Below are 13,012 nucleotides of genomic sequence, written 5' to 3'. Positions count from 1 at the left end.
ATCTCACTAGACTGGGTGACTGGGCGACGAAACGGCCGATGAAACTCACTGGTGGTAAATGCAAAGTGATGCACATTGGAAAACAGAATCCCAACTATACATACAAAATGGTGGGGTCTAACTTAGCTGCTACTACTCAAGAGAGACCTTGGAGTCATTGTGGACAGTTCTCTGCAAACATCCACTCAATGTGCAGCGGCAGTGATCTAGCTCTAGGGGTGGGACAGATGGACAGGACAGACAGAGATGGATCTAGGGGTGGGGCAGCTGGACAGAAGGACAGACACGGATCTAGGGATGGGGTATGTGGACAGAAGGACAGACTCAGATGGATCTAGGGGTGGGGCAGGTGGACAGATTAAATTAGCCAGGATTTGCCGACATACCTACTCCCCGGTTGGGGATGAGGAGGACAATGCAGAGGACGTGGCTCAGGGCTGACAGAGGCTCCATGGTCCCCGGTCTCTGGCCAGCTCCGCAGCCCAGCTCAGCTCAGCTCAGCATCCTCCGGAAATGTCACCTCTGGGGGGGCCGGTGGAAAGATTTGTGGCCTGCGCTTCTGAGATGGCTGCAGCGAGAGGCTGGGGACGAGGGCCGGATGGGGGTGTGTGTATGTGCATTCCTCTGGCCCCTGCTGGGAGGGGAGTGGGGTCTAGTGGTTAGAGCAAGAGGAGACGGGAGGCTGGGAGCCAGGACTCCTGGGTTCAGTCCTCAGTTCATTGTCTCATCTTGGGTCATGCTCCTTACCCTCTCTGTGATATTTTTTCATGAGGAATAACATTGGTTTACATAAAGGAATTTTTGCTCAATATATTTTATTTTCACATACTGAGGTCTATTTATTTTTTGCAACACGTATCTCTTGCAATCGGCGTATTACTTCTAAACTACCAAACATGCTCCAGACCGATTTTATCTGCTTTACACAGAAATGTTTTCTTTAGAATTTTGTTTTCTATTACGGATTACTGCATTGCAGCATTTAACTTTCATTTGTAAATGGAAAAATATTGTCCCACAGGAATTAATCTTGAGAAATACTTTTCTTTAACGTTATTGTCAGGCCCAAGACATACAGGACAGATCCACAGCTGGTGTAAATAGGTGTTTCTGAGTTTATTCCAGTGGAGCTACGGCCGATTGATCCCAGCTGGGATCACAGCAGCAGCCCTGCAGGGTGCACATTCCCCTCCCCAGACCCACCCACACCCCGGAGCCCGATGCCCAGAGCCACAGGCCATTTCCTGTACCAAGGAGAACTGTAACGGCAGTGACCACTAGGGGGCGACAAAGCTCCCACGCTCCCATTGCTGCTGCACGGCCCCTTCACTCGGTTCTCTGGGCCCATCGACCCACAGACAGAAGCAGAGGAGAGCGGAGACGCCCCGGCCCAGCAGGAGCCCCCTGCGGGCGGCTCAGAGTCCAGCAAAGTCTGACGGCTTCTGAACCAAGAACTGGGTGAATCCTGCCAGTGACCAGCCCCCTGAGTGGCTAAATCAGAGACACCCGCCCCGGTGCCGGGCGTGGCTCGGAGCCAGCACCCACCGTGGGATCCACGGTGACACCTGGGAAACAGAACGAGAGCGTCACCGAACGTACTGGGGGGAAACGCTACGGGGATGGAGCCCTACAAATACCAGAGAGAGACTGATTGCACCGGGGATGAAATGCAGCCACCTCTGGGGTGGAGCAGGGGCTGGTTATACAGGGACCCCTTGCCCGGCGCTGAGACACGGCCCCTCTGCGGTAGGGTGCAGGGATTGTTTATACAGGGACCCCTTGCCCGGTGCTGAGAAGAAGCTGGCTCTGGGCAGGGGCAGGGGCTGGTTACCAGCCCACACAGCGATGCCATGTAACCGTTTGGGACAGGAAGTGAAGGCAGAACCCGCGCAGAGCCGGTACCATTCCAAGGCCGCAGGCTGAGGATGATTCCCAGGGAGAAGAGAACGACGAGCGACAGGGAGATGACGGTTCGGTAAAAGAGGGGCCCCGAGTCCCGACAGAGCTCACGTCCCCCTGGAGCCCCTAGACAACAGCAATGAGGGGTTAGAAGATTCCTGGACCAATGGCCCCTAGAGGGGACAGGCCCCGTGCCCCATTCCCACCTCCTGAGCCAGCCAGTCCCCCCACCCTGGGATCGGATTGGCACCAGCATCCCATAGAGGGGGAAGTCCCCGTGCCCCCTTTCCCCACCTCACCTGTGTCACTCTGGTTTCTCCCCGTCACCTGCAGCTCGGTGCCTGCTCCCGTCCCACTCTCTCCCCGGTGGATGCTGATCTGACACTGGTAGAGACCAGAGTCCCGGAGCTCCAGCTCCGACAGGGTCAGCGTGGCCTCCCCTTTCTGGAGCAGATCTGGGTGGGACGCACTGAGCCGCCTGCTGTAGAAGGGATGGGCAGAATCCAGCACGACTCCGGGCGCTATGGTCCAGGTCGCTTTGGCCACGCTGCCCTGTCTGTTCTCGAAGGAGCAGCTGAGTGTCACGGTCTCGCCGGGGGACGCTCGGAGGGCAGCAGGGCTCTGAAGGACTGTGAGACCTTCATGAACAAGGGCAATAAACGTTATAGCAGCAAAGGAAAACTACAACGAGTAGTATCAAGACACGCCTCAGCCACTAGAAACCTTAGCAGCACGGAGATAAGAAGCTAAGGGGAAAGAATTGTGCGTCCGGCCCACCTTCCTATTGCTCCCAACACTGTCGATCACACACTGCACAGGGCTTTCACGTCCACCTCCAGCAGAGACCCAGCATCAGCACTGCTATTGCACGGCAGATGTTCACAGAGATGCTAGATGTAAAATCCCTCAGGACAGTTACGTCCAAGGCAGACTGCGCAGAGTTGCAAAGGGATCTCACTAGACTGGGTGACTGGGCAACGAAACGGCCGATGAAACTCACTGGTGGTAAATGCAAAGTGATGCACATTGGAAAACAGAATCCCAACTATACATACAAAATGGTGGGGTCTAACTTAGCTGCTACTACTCAAGAGAGACCTTGGAGTCATTGTGGACAGTTCTCTGCAAACATCCACTCAATGTGCAGCGGCAGTGATCTAGATCTAGGGATGGGGCAGATGGACAGAAGGACAGAGATGGATCTAGGGATGGGGCAGCTGGACAGAAGGACAGACACGGATCTAGGGATGGGGCAGCTGGACAGAAGGACAGACAGAGATGGATCTAGGGATGGGGTAGGTGGACAGAAGGACAGACTCAGATGGATCTAGGGGTGGGGCAGGTGGATGGACAGACTCAGAGGGATCTAGGGGTGGGGCAGGTGGACAGATTAAATTAGCCAGGATTTGCCGACATACCTGCTCCCCGGGTGGGGATGAGGAGGACAATGCAGAGGACGGTGCTCAGGACTGGCAGCTGCTCCATGGTCCCCGGTCTCTGGCCAGCTCCGCAGCCCAGCTCAGCTCAGCCTCAGCATCCTCCGGAAATGTCACCTCTGGGGGGGGCGGTGGAAAGTTTTGTGGCCTACGCTTCTGAGATGGCTGCAGCGAGAGGCTGGGGACGAGGGCCGGATGGGGGTGTGTGTATGTGCATTCCTCTGGCCCCTGCTGGGAGGGGAGTGGGGTCTAGTGGTTAGAGCAAGAGGTGACCGGGGGGGGGGAGGGGGCTGGGAGCCAGGACTCCTGGGTTCAGTCCTCAGTTCATTATCTCATCTTGGGTCATGCTCCTTACCCTCTCTGTGATATTTTTTTTCATGAGGAATAACATTACTTCACATAAAGGAATTTTTGCTCAATATATTTTATTTTCGCATACTGAGGTGTATTTATTTTTTGCAACACGTATCTCTTGCAATCGCTGTATTCCTTCTAAAAAACCAAACATGCTCCGGACTGATTTTATCTGCTTTACACAGAAATGTTTTCTTTAGAATTTTGTTTTCTATTACGGATTACTGCATTGCAGCATTTAACTTTCATTTGTAAATGGAAAAATATTGTCCCACAAGAAATTAATCTTGAGAAATACTTTTCTTTAATGTTATTGTCAGGCCCAAGACATACAGGACAGATCCACAGCTGGTGTAAATAGGTGTTTCTGAGTTTATTCCAGTGGAGCTACGGTCGATTGACCCCAGCTGGGATCCCAGCAGCAGCCCTGCAGGGTGCACATTCCCCTCCCTGGACCCACCCGCACCCCGGAGCCCAATGCCCAGAGCCACCGGCCATTTCCTGTACCAAGGAGAACTGTAACGGCAGCGGCCACTAGGGGGCGACAAAGCTCCCACGCTCCCATTGCTGCTGCACGGTCCCTTCGCTCGGTTCCCCGGGGCTGATTGACCCACAGACAGAAGCAGAGGAGAGCGGAGACACCCCGGCCCAGCAGGAGCCCCCGGCAGGTGGCTCAGAGTCCAGTGAAGTCTGACGGCTTCTGAACCCGGAGCTTGGAAAATCCTGCCTGTGACCGGCCCCCTGAGCGGCTAAATCAGAGACACCTGCCCCGGTGCCGGCGCGGCTCGGAACCAGCACCCACCACAGTATCCACGGGGACGCCTGGGAAACAGAACGAGAGCGTCACCAAACATATTGGGGGGAAACGCTACGGGGATGGAGCCCTATAAATACCAGAGAGACTGATTCCACCAGGGATGAAATGCAGCCACCTCTGGGGTAGAACGTGGGGGCTGGTTATACAGGGACCCCTCACCCAGCGCTGAGACACAGCCCCTCTGGGGTGGGGTGCAGGGACTGTTTATACAGGGACCCGTTGCCTGGTGCTGAGAAGCAGCTGGCCCTGGGCTGGGGCAAGGGCTGGTTACCAGCCCACACAGCGATGCCATGTAACCGTTTGGGACAGGAAGTGAAGGTGGAACCCGTGCGGAGCTGGTACCGTTCCAAGGCCGCAGGCTGAGGATGATTCCCAGGGAGACGAGAACGACGAGCGACAGGGAGATGACGGCTCGGTAAACGAGGGGACCCGAGTCCTGACAGAGCTCACGTCCCCCTGGAGCCCCTAGACAATAGAAACGAGGGGTTAGGAGATTCCTGGACTAATGGCCCCTAGAGGGGACAGGCCCTGTGCCCCATTCCCACCGCCTGAGCCAGCCAGTCCCCTGCCCTGGGGCTGGAGCGGGGGAAGCCCCGTGCCCCCATTCCCCACCTTACCTGTGTCACTCTGGTTTCTCCCCGTCACCAGCAGCTCGGTGCCTGCTCCCGTCCCGCTCTCTCCCCGGTGGATGCTGATGTGACACTGGTAGAGACCAGAGTCCCGCAGCTCCAGCTCCGACAGGGTCAGTGTGGCCTCCCCTTTCTGGAGCAGATCCAGGTGGGACATACGGAGCCGCCCGCTGTAGAAGGGATGGGCAGAATCCAGCACGACTCCGGGTGCTATAGTCCAGGTCGCTTTGGCCACACTGCCCTGTGTGTTCTCGAAGGAGCAGCTGAGTGTCACAGTCTCGCCGGGGGACGCTCGGAGGGCAGCCGGGCTCTGAAGGACTGTGAGACCTTCGAGAACCAGGGCAATAAACATTATAGCAGCAAAGGAAAACTACAACGAGTGATACCGAGCCACGCCCCAGCCACCCGAACCCTTAGCAGCACGGAGATAAGAAGCTAAGGGGACAGAATTGTGTGTCCAGCCCACCTTCCTATCGCTCACAGCACTGTCAATCGCACACTGCACAGGGCTTTCACGTCCACCTCCAGCAGAGACCCCACATCAGCACTGCTATTGCACGGCAGATGCTCACAGAGACGTTAAATGTAAAATCACTCAGGACAGTTACATCCAAAGCAGACTGCGAGGAATTACAAAGTGACCTCACTAAACTGGGTGACTGGGCAACAAAATGGCCGATGAAACTCACTGGTGGTAAATGCAAAGTCATGGACATTGGAAAACAGAATCCCAACTATACATACAAAATGGTGGGGTCTAGATTAGCTGCTACCACTCAAGAGAGACCTTGGAGTCGTTGTGGACAGTTCCCTGCAAACATCCACTCAATGTGCAGCAGCATTTGAAAAAAGTCACCAGCCTGTTAGCATCCATTAGGAAGGAGATAGCTAATAAGACAGAAAATAACCTATTGCCTCTCCATAAATCCAAGGTGCACCCACACCTTGAACACTGCGGGCAGATGTGGTCACCTCAAATCAAAACCAGATACATTAGACTTGCAAATGGCACAGAGAAGGTTAACAAAAACCATTCGGGGTATGGAACGGCTTCCCCCTTACAAGGGCCAGGAAACCCCGTCACAAAGTAAAGTGGCAGCTTGTCGTTTTAACCATTTTAAATACAGCACAGACACAGGCCTCCACTTTATACAATTTGTGCTTCAAACTAGAGGGGTCAGAATTTTCCCTGACGGAATGTTTTTCTCTTGGGAAAAGCCGCCTCATTGAAAGGACAACAATTGATCTAAACATGGGGGAGAGGAAGCGTTTTGATAGGGTCAAAAGGGAATGATTTGGTTTTGCATTTCCAGACCTATTTGATTTGATATTATTAAAAGGAGTCAATACTGGAATGAAATATGTGTTTTATGGACACAGAATACCTGATATGACACATCCATATCTATCTATGCATCCATGCACGCATCCTCCACCCCTAGATCTGTATTGATGGATAGATGGATATTATTTTGGGGGTGGGATGGATGGGTACATAGATAAAGAGATAGATGAGATGGATGTAGGGGTAGGGATGAATGGGTAGAGAGAGATGGATCCAGGGATAGGGTATATGGACAGACGGACAGACAGAGATGGATCTAGGGGTGGGGCAGATGGACAGAGATGGATCTAGAGATGGGGTAGGTGGCTGGATGAACACATTAAATTAGTACCTGCTCCCCGGGTGGGGATGAGGAGGACAATGCAGAGGACGAGGCTCAGGGCTGGCAGCTGCTCCATGGTCCCTGCTCTCTGGGCAGCTCTGTGGGGCCAGCTCAGCTCAGCCTCAGCATCCTCCGGAAGCGTCAGCCCCAGGGGGTGGTGGAAAGTTTTGTGGCCATCGTCTGAGATGGCTGCAGTGAGAGGCGGGGGACAAGGGCCGGATGGGTGTGTGTGTGTTTGAGCATGTGCTATTCACTGTGTGAGGGACAGGCTGGTGTGTGTGTGTGTGCACGCATCCCACTGCCCCTAGAATCATCCGCATTTATCTGTGTCTCCTAGCCCCTGTACTGCTTATGACTGAGGAGGATTCCACTTACTTAGACTGGGGCAGTTGGCGTGTTTAGAGCTGGAGCATCTGGTCTGATGCCCCGCCCAGCTTCCCTGGCACAGGGTCAGCACAGCAGCAGCTGGCATCTTCTGGAGCATCCTGGCTCGGTGGTGGTCCCCAGGAGCAGCTCCCTGGCCAGGGCTGCGTCCTACACTGGGCCACCAATCCCTGCTCTGCTCTCACACCAAGGGGGCCGAGGGGCATGAATTCCCACCCTGGGTCGGCAATCTGGCCCTGTCAATTATACACGTCTTTTTCATCGGCTCTGTCACGAGACATTTCTAACCAGACCTGTCCTTACCGGCACGACCTTGAATGGTTGGCCGATAGCTACGCCACACCGCAGGTTGCAGGTAGTTGTGATGGGGATTTGGGGATAATTTGGAGTCATTATCTGTCCGAAGCGACTCCACCAAATTGTACATGTGGCTGCGGGTGGGTAAAATCTTCCCGTCAGCAGCTGTATTTCAGTCACCCCCCCCCCCCCCGGGTCGCCTCCCATCTCCCTTTACCTCAGGGAAGTCATATTTTCTTGGCTGAACTGATCTCCGCTGGCTGAGACATGCCAAGGTGCCATCGCTCCCACCCACCGCCGCGCCAATCACCCCCAGCTCGGGTGGCCAGTTTTGGTTGGAGGTTCCATCCCATGACATAACCCTTAATTAGAGATTAGCCCCAAATTCCTGGAGACTCCAGGACAATGGTGGCAGATTGGCAGCCCTAGTCCTCAGATGACAGCCTGGTTGTGGACAGGGATGGGCGGGGAAGGGATGCCGCCTAGCGACTCAGAGTGAAGGTGTCGGGTGGTAGGTGGGCTCCCGGGAAGGGGTCTGAGAGTGGAGGGGCAGACGGGGCGGTTGTGTTGAGGGGCTGTGGTTCCTTGCTTTCGTGAGGTGTTGTTTTGTCCACTGATCCTGGTTGTTTCACGACCTGCTTTGGGTGTTAAATTTGACAAGGGGTGCTTGTGAATTTCTACCGATGGGGAAATCTAGCCGCATGTGATGTTATGAGTGTAATATAATCGCTTCTCGGCTCTCTGAGCTAAGAGGTGAAAACATTATCTAAAAGTAATATCCCATTGAAGGGTGACAGGGCCAGAAAAAGTTAATTAACTCACAGACTGACCTGACCCATGGGTGAACTTTAGAGATGGGTTAGAAAGATCTGTAAATGAACAGAGCTTTGAAATGCAGCCGGCACTGCTAGAGGTAGAAGGGGATGTCAGCAAACAAGTCTGGTCTATCGCTAGAGCTTTAATTCAAAGATCAAAACAGGAATATTAACAGTTTTGATGACACTTGAGTGAAATAATATTATTGTCTCTATGTCTCTTTGAAGGTTGTGATAAATTGTAGCCGATATTAAACTTACTCTCTCAGGCCAAGAGGCTCTGGAAAATGTCTAAAAACACTGGGACACGATCCTGTTATATCTCAGATTTGCTTTGGGTTTCAAGAAGGGGAAACCCTGAGCCATAAGGATTGAGATCCCCAGTCACTGACTGGAGTCACCCTGAATATGGACATTGGACTGTAACCTCTGGACTATTTCTAAAAGGACTTTTCGCAACTACAAACTCATCTCTGCTTTGTATATGAACCTCAAGATTTGAATTCAAGTCTGTCTGTATAGTGATCTTTTAACCAACACTCTCTCTTTTCCTGTTAATAAATGTTAGTTTCGTTAGTAAGAATTGGCTGTAGTGTGTATTTTGAGTAAGACCTTAGTTATAATTGGACCTGGGTGTGTGGCTGATCCTTTGGGGTTGGAAGAACCTTTTCTTTTATATGATGAGATCAGATTTTCAGGAATCATCATCATATCTGACGTGTGTGTTGGATGGAGGCCTGATGCTGGGCACTTCAAGGGAACTGCGGGCTTTGGACTCTGAGTAACCAGTGAGGTGCTACAGACGCTGTTTTGTGCTGGTTGGTAAATCTAAGTATTGGAATAACCACCAGCGTTTGGGATTTGTCTGCCCCGGTCTGTTTGCAGTTCACCCTGATTGAGTGACCTCAGCTGGCTCCCACGGGCAGCACCGTCACAGTGGTGTAGTTTTGCAAGGATCCACAGAACCAGGTGAGTTGAGCTTTGGGTCAGAACCTCACGCTATCCACATTGGAATTTTGATATTGAGAGTTTGGTTGGTTAAAGAGCAGTTGCAATGGATGAGGAAAGCGCATATGAGACCTTGGCAGATTTGTGTTCAGAACAGGGGATAAGCTTTAGAAAGCTACAGCTCAAGAACTGAGAGAGCTGTTAATGGCCAGTGACAGGAGGCAGGAGCACAGCCCCTACCTGAGGCTGCAGAAGCGATTAGAGTGCAAAAGGCAGCAAGCAAACTGCAGCTTGAGCATGAACAGAAACTAGCAGATCTTCGATGGCTGGGAAAGTAAGAAGTAGCTGAGCTAGGAGGAGAAGCTGCTGAGAGAGAGAAAGAAGCTGATAAGAGAAAGGAGGAGGCTGATGAGAGAGAAGAAAGGGCTCGGAGGCGGGTGCACGGAGCTGTTGGCTGCAGACGAGAAGGCCCACTGACCTCGGCTCCAAGTAATGGAAGAGCGGAGAAAGTCATCGCCACCTGGTACTCACTGCCCCCCCACTGGAGAGGATGTGTCCCATTTACAACAATACTGAGGATATAGGGGAGTTTTGTCTGCCTTTGAACGCCTCTGCAATCTGTACCAGATCCCCGCGGGTCAGCGAGTGCCCGTCCTGCTGACCAGACTGACCGGAAAGCCAGGGAGGTATTTGATGAATCGGGGGAACAGGAGGCCTTGGATTATGAGCGGTTTAAAGATTCTGTGCTAAGGCAGTTCAAGGTTACTCCTGATCCTTACAGAGTGAAATCTAGGAAATGTAGCATGTCTAATGATTGTACTTTGGTGCAATGTGCCCATAGGCTGATGGGTTTTGTTAAAAAGTGGGTTGTGGGAGCAAAGGCACATGGGAGTTTTGAAAAACTGCTGAATGTAATAACTTTGGAAGAGTTGTTAGACATTGTGCCTGACCATGTTAAAGCTGCTGTTTGTGCTAGAGACCCTGAGTCAGTCCTACGGGCTGCAGAAATTGCGGCTGCCCATACCCGAAACAGGGCTCGGGAAGGTGGAAATCCCCTCGGAAAGCTAATCACCATTTGCCCCTGTTCAAGAGGAGGGAAGGGTTTAAAAGTAAACCTGGCCCTGACTCATATAAAGGAGCTCATGGGAGCTGAGCAGAAAAACTCCTACTCCAAGGGGAAACAAGTGCTCTGTCATTTGTGTGGTCCATACACCTGGGCACATCAAACCAGAGTGTCCAACTGTGAAAAACAACCCCTCAAACCCAGCAAATGCTAATCCTGTTGTTATAAACTCACGACCAGCCGCACTCAGCCCAGCGCTGGGGCCCTGTGTGGAAATGCTGTTCCTGTGGTCTCTGAAGAATTCAACCTTAAAACTCATATTAAAACTAAATATGGGAAAAAATACTGCAGAGTTATTAGCAGCGCAGCAGTGACTGGAGTGAGGTGTGTGGCAGGAGGGACACGCAGCAGATATTTCTCTGGTTAAAGCGAGTCTTGTCGGGAAGGAAGAGTATTGGCCAGGTGAAAGTGTAACTGTTGTAGCCTTAGCTGAGCATTTTGTCAGGGTGCCCTTGGCTGAAATCCACCTTCAAGGGAAGGGATCGGAGGGCAGCATGGTTGTGGGAGTGAAAACACAATCCCTGAGGAGCTTACAAGCCGTGTTCAGTCAAGTTAACATATCCAGGCACAGGGGAGCATTAATCCCGAGGTTGTGTCTAGGGAGGGTTTCTCCAAATGTTTGTCTTTGCAGAAGAGCTGTCTGGCTGTGAATGAAGTTTCTGAACATCTGAAGGGGCCTTTCAGCCTGTGATGGCTGGGAATAGTGCAGTTGTCTCAGAGTTGGTTGTGGATACAGCTAAAGCCCAGGAAGGGAATGGCCCTAAGTTTGTGTCTGCTGGGGAGACTGGCCCTGTGACTAGGGTGCATCCAGTTAGTGTCGTAGCAAAATCCCAGAGACCAGACAATTCTGGTGCTGGTAGTTTGCCAGTTGCTAATGTGCGGTTGGAAAGGGTGCAGCAGCTCTGTCTGCTCAGGGTGATACCCCAGCCAGGGCACAAGGAGAGCAGGAAGGTGATTTGATTGTGTTACCTACTGACAGTTTAACAACTTGTAGCAAGAAGGAAAAGATTCCTGCGCTTGTGTGTGGCCAAGGGAAGGAGAATGCTATGAAATCCAGCAGTTTGCCTGAAAGGGGATGGGGCAGGAATCCGCCTGATGGGCGACAGATGATCCTGGGTGAAGGTGAAACCCAGACAGTGTCTGTTGTTGCTCAGGGACGTGTTCCTTTAGAGCAAGCCCTAGGTGAAGAGGGTAAGGGCAGAATTTCTGGGAGGGGTGAACTGTTGCATAGAGAAGCCAAGGCCGACAAGAGGGAGGGAAGCTGGTACAAATTACTGGGGCCCGGTGGTCTGGAAGGGGGTCCAGGGCTCGGCTTTGTCGGCCCTGTTTAGCTGGTCCACCCTTGCTGGGGGGCCTGAAAATTGTTTTTCACCGGGGCCCGAACCCGCTGTTGGTGGCCCTGAGAGAAGCTCCTAGGGAACGGAATCCTCATGGTAACCTGGGCAAGCTGTTTGGGCGTGAAAGTGATTTAATCAAGAAAAAAGATTGAGGAGTAATTTATGTTGGTCTCTAAGGTGCCACAAGTACCCCTCCCTCTTTTTGCTGATACAGACTAACCCGGCGACCACTCTGAAATTAATCAAGGAAGTTTCAGTTCCTAACAGCCAGAACTGTTCTGTTGTGAATGGATCCACTGACTTTCCTTTTGAAAGATCCAGTGTGGGGAGCTCTGAGAAGGTCTCGGATGGAGTAAAAGCTGTTAAGGGATTCACACAGCCCTGTGACCAAGTGGCTGGGTTTGGCCAGCTTGTTGGGGAGACAGTGGTGTTGGAACAGGAATGTCTCCATGTAGATTCTGTGAGTGAACAGTCTGTGTCTCGGGTTCAGAGGGAAGACTGGGTCGCTCGACAGGCAGAGCAGAACAGCTGTGTAGTTAATCTCTCGAGAATGCAGGGGATGGCAGGTACGGTCTCATCTTTAGACACTTCAGAGAAGTAGTTTCTCAGTGGATTTAACATCTGATCCCATGTGGAAGCCGAGATTGGAATGAAAGGACAACAGAACCTTGCATCTGACATGCTAGTAAAAATGGATGGTATCTCTTAAAGACAGAGTCCAGCCTTAACATTCGTAGCAGCTGAGAATCTAAAAGCTAGTGTCTGGGCAGGTCTACACTACGGGGGAAAATCGATATAAGATACACAACTTCAGCTACGTGAATAACGTAGCTGTAGCTGAAGTCGAAGTATCTTATATCGAATTACTTACTGTCCTCACAGCGCGGGATCGATGTCCGCGGCTCCCCATGTCGACTCCGCTACCGCCGTTCGGGTTGGTGGAGTTATGGAGTCGACAGGAGCGCGTTCGGGGATCGATATATCGCGTCTAGATGAGACGCGATATATCGATCCCCGAGAAATCGATTGCTACCCGCCGATACGGCGGGTAGTGAAGATGTACGCTCTGTGTTGATGCAAATTACCTGACTGACTGGGGGAAGAAAGACTTGCCACAAATACTCCTGTTCTTTTTGCTAATAGCTGTTAGCACAGAGAGCCCACCCCCCCTCAGCCAGTGAATTTCTGTTAAGCAAGAGGAATCAGGGTTCGATCCTTCAGAACAAGGAGGAAAGAGAGAACTTAATTTTGCAAAGGGAAGCCACAGGGTAACCCTAAAATGCCAAACCCCCAATGGTATTGGGCC

The 13,012-nt window shown here is 52.2% G+C and overlaps 2 protein-coding genes across 2 annotated transcripts in view; one reads left to right on the top strand and one right to left on the bottom strand.

Annotated features, from left to right (window-relative positions):
• The window catches only part of LOC123345446 (antigen-presenting glycoprotein CD1d-like), a 32,334-nt gene that overhangs the window by 9,476 nt on the left and 9,846 nt on the right, over nt 1-13,012 (top strand). The window lies entirely within an intron of this gene.
• LOC123345819 (natural cytotoxicity triggering receptor 3-like) lies at nt 4,444-5,508 on the bottom strand. Its single transcript, XM_044982875.1, has 3 exons — nt 5,124-5,508; nt 4,849-4,971; nt 4,444-4,511 (listed from the first exon to the last, which is right to left on the bottom strand). Exons 1-3 carry the CDS (start codon nt 5,485-5,487, stop codon nt 4,444-4,446), a joined length of 555 nt encoding a protein of 184 aa, XP_044838810.1. The 5' UTR covers nt 5,488-5,508.

This window comes from Mauremys mutica, chromosome 12, assembly GCF_020497125.1.
Source record: "Mauremys mutica isolate MM-2020 ecotype Southern chromosome 12, ASM2049712v1, whole genome shotgun sequence".
Taxonomy (NCBI): Eukaryota; Metazoa; Chordata; order Testudines; family Geoemydidae; genus Mauremys; species Mauremys mutica.
Note: the sequence above shows the minus strand (reverse complement) of the source record. Positions and strands in the feature narration are given on the sequence as shown.

Bases quoted from the DNA above. Each gene is read 5' to 3' on its own strand.
- LOC123345819 (XM_044982875.1), bottom strand. From the start codon at position 5,487: ATGTTTATTGCCCTGGTTCTCGAAGGTCTCACAGTCCTTCAGAGCCCG. The intron at 4,972-5,123 runs GTAAGGTGGGGA...TCTATTGTCTAG, and splicing joins GAGAAACCAGAGTGACACAG to GGGCTCCAGGGGGACGTGAG. The intron at 4,512-4,848 runs GTACCAGCTCCG...TCTGTTTCCCAG, and splicing joins CAGCCTGCGGCCTTGGAACG to GCGTCCCCGTGGATACTGTG.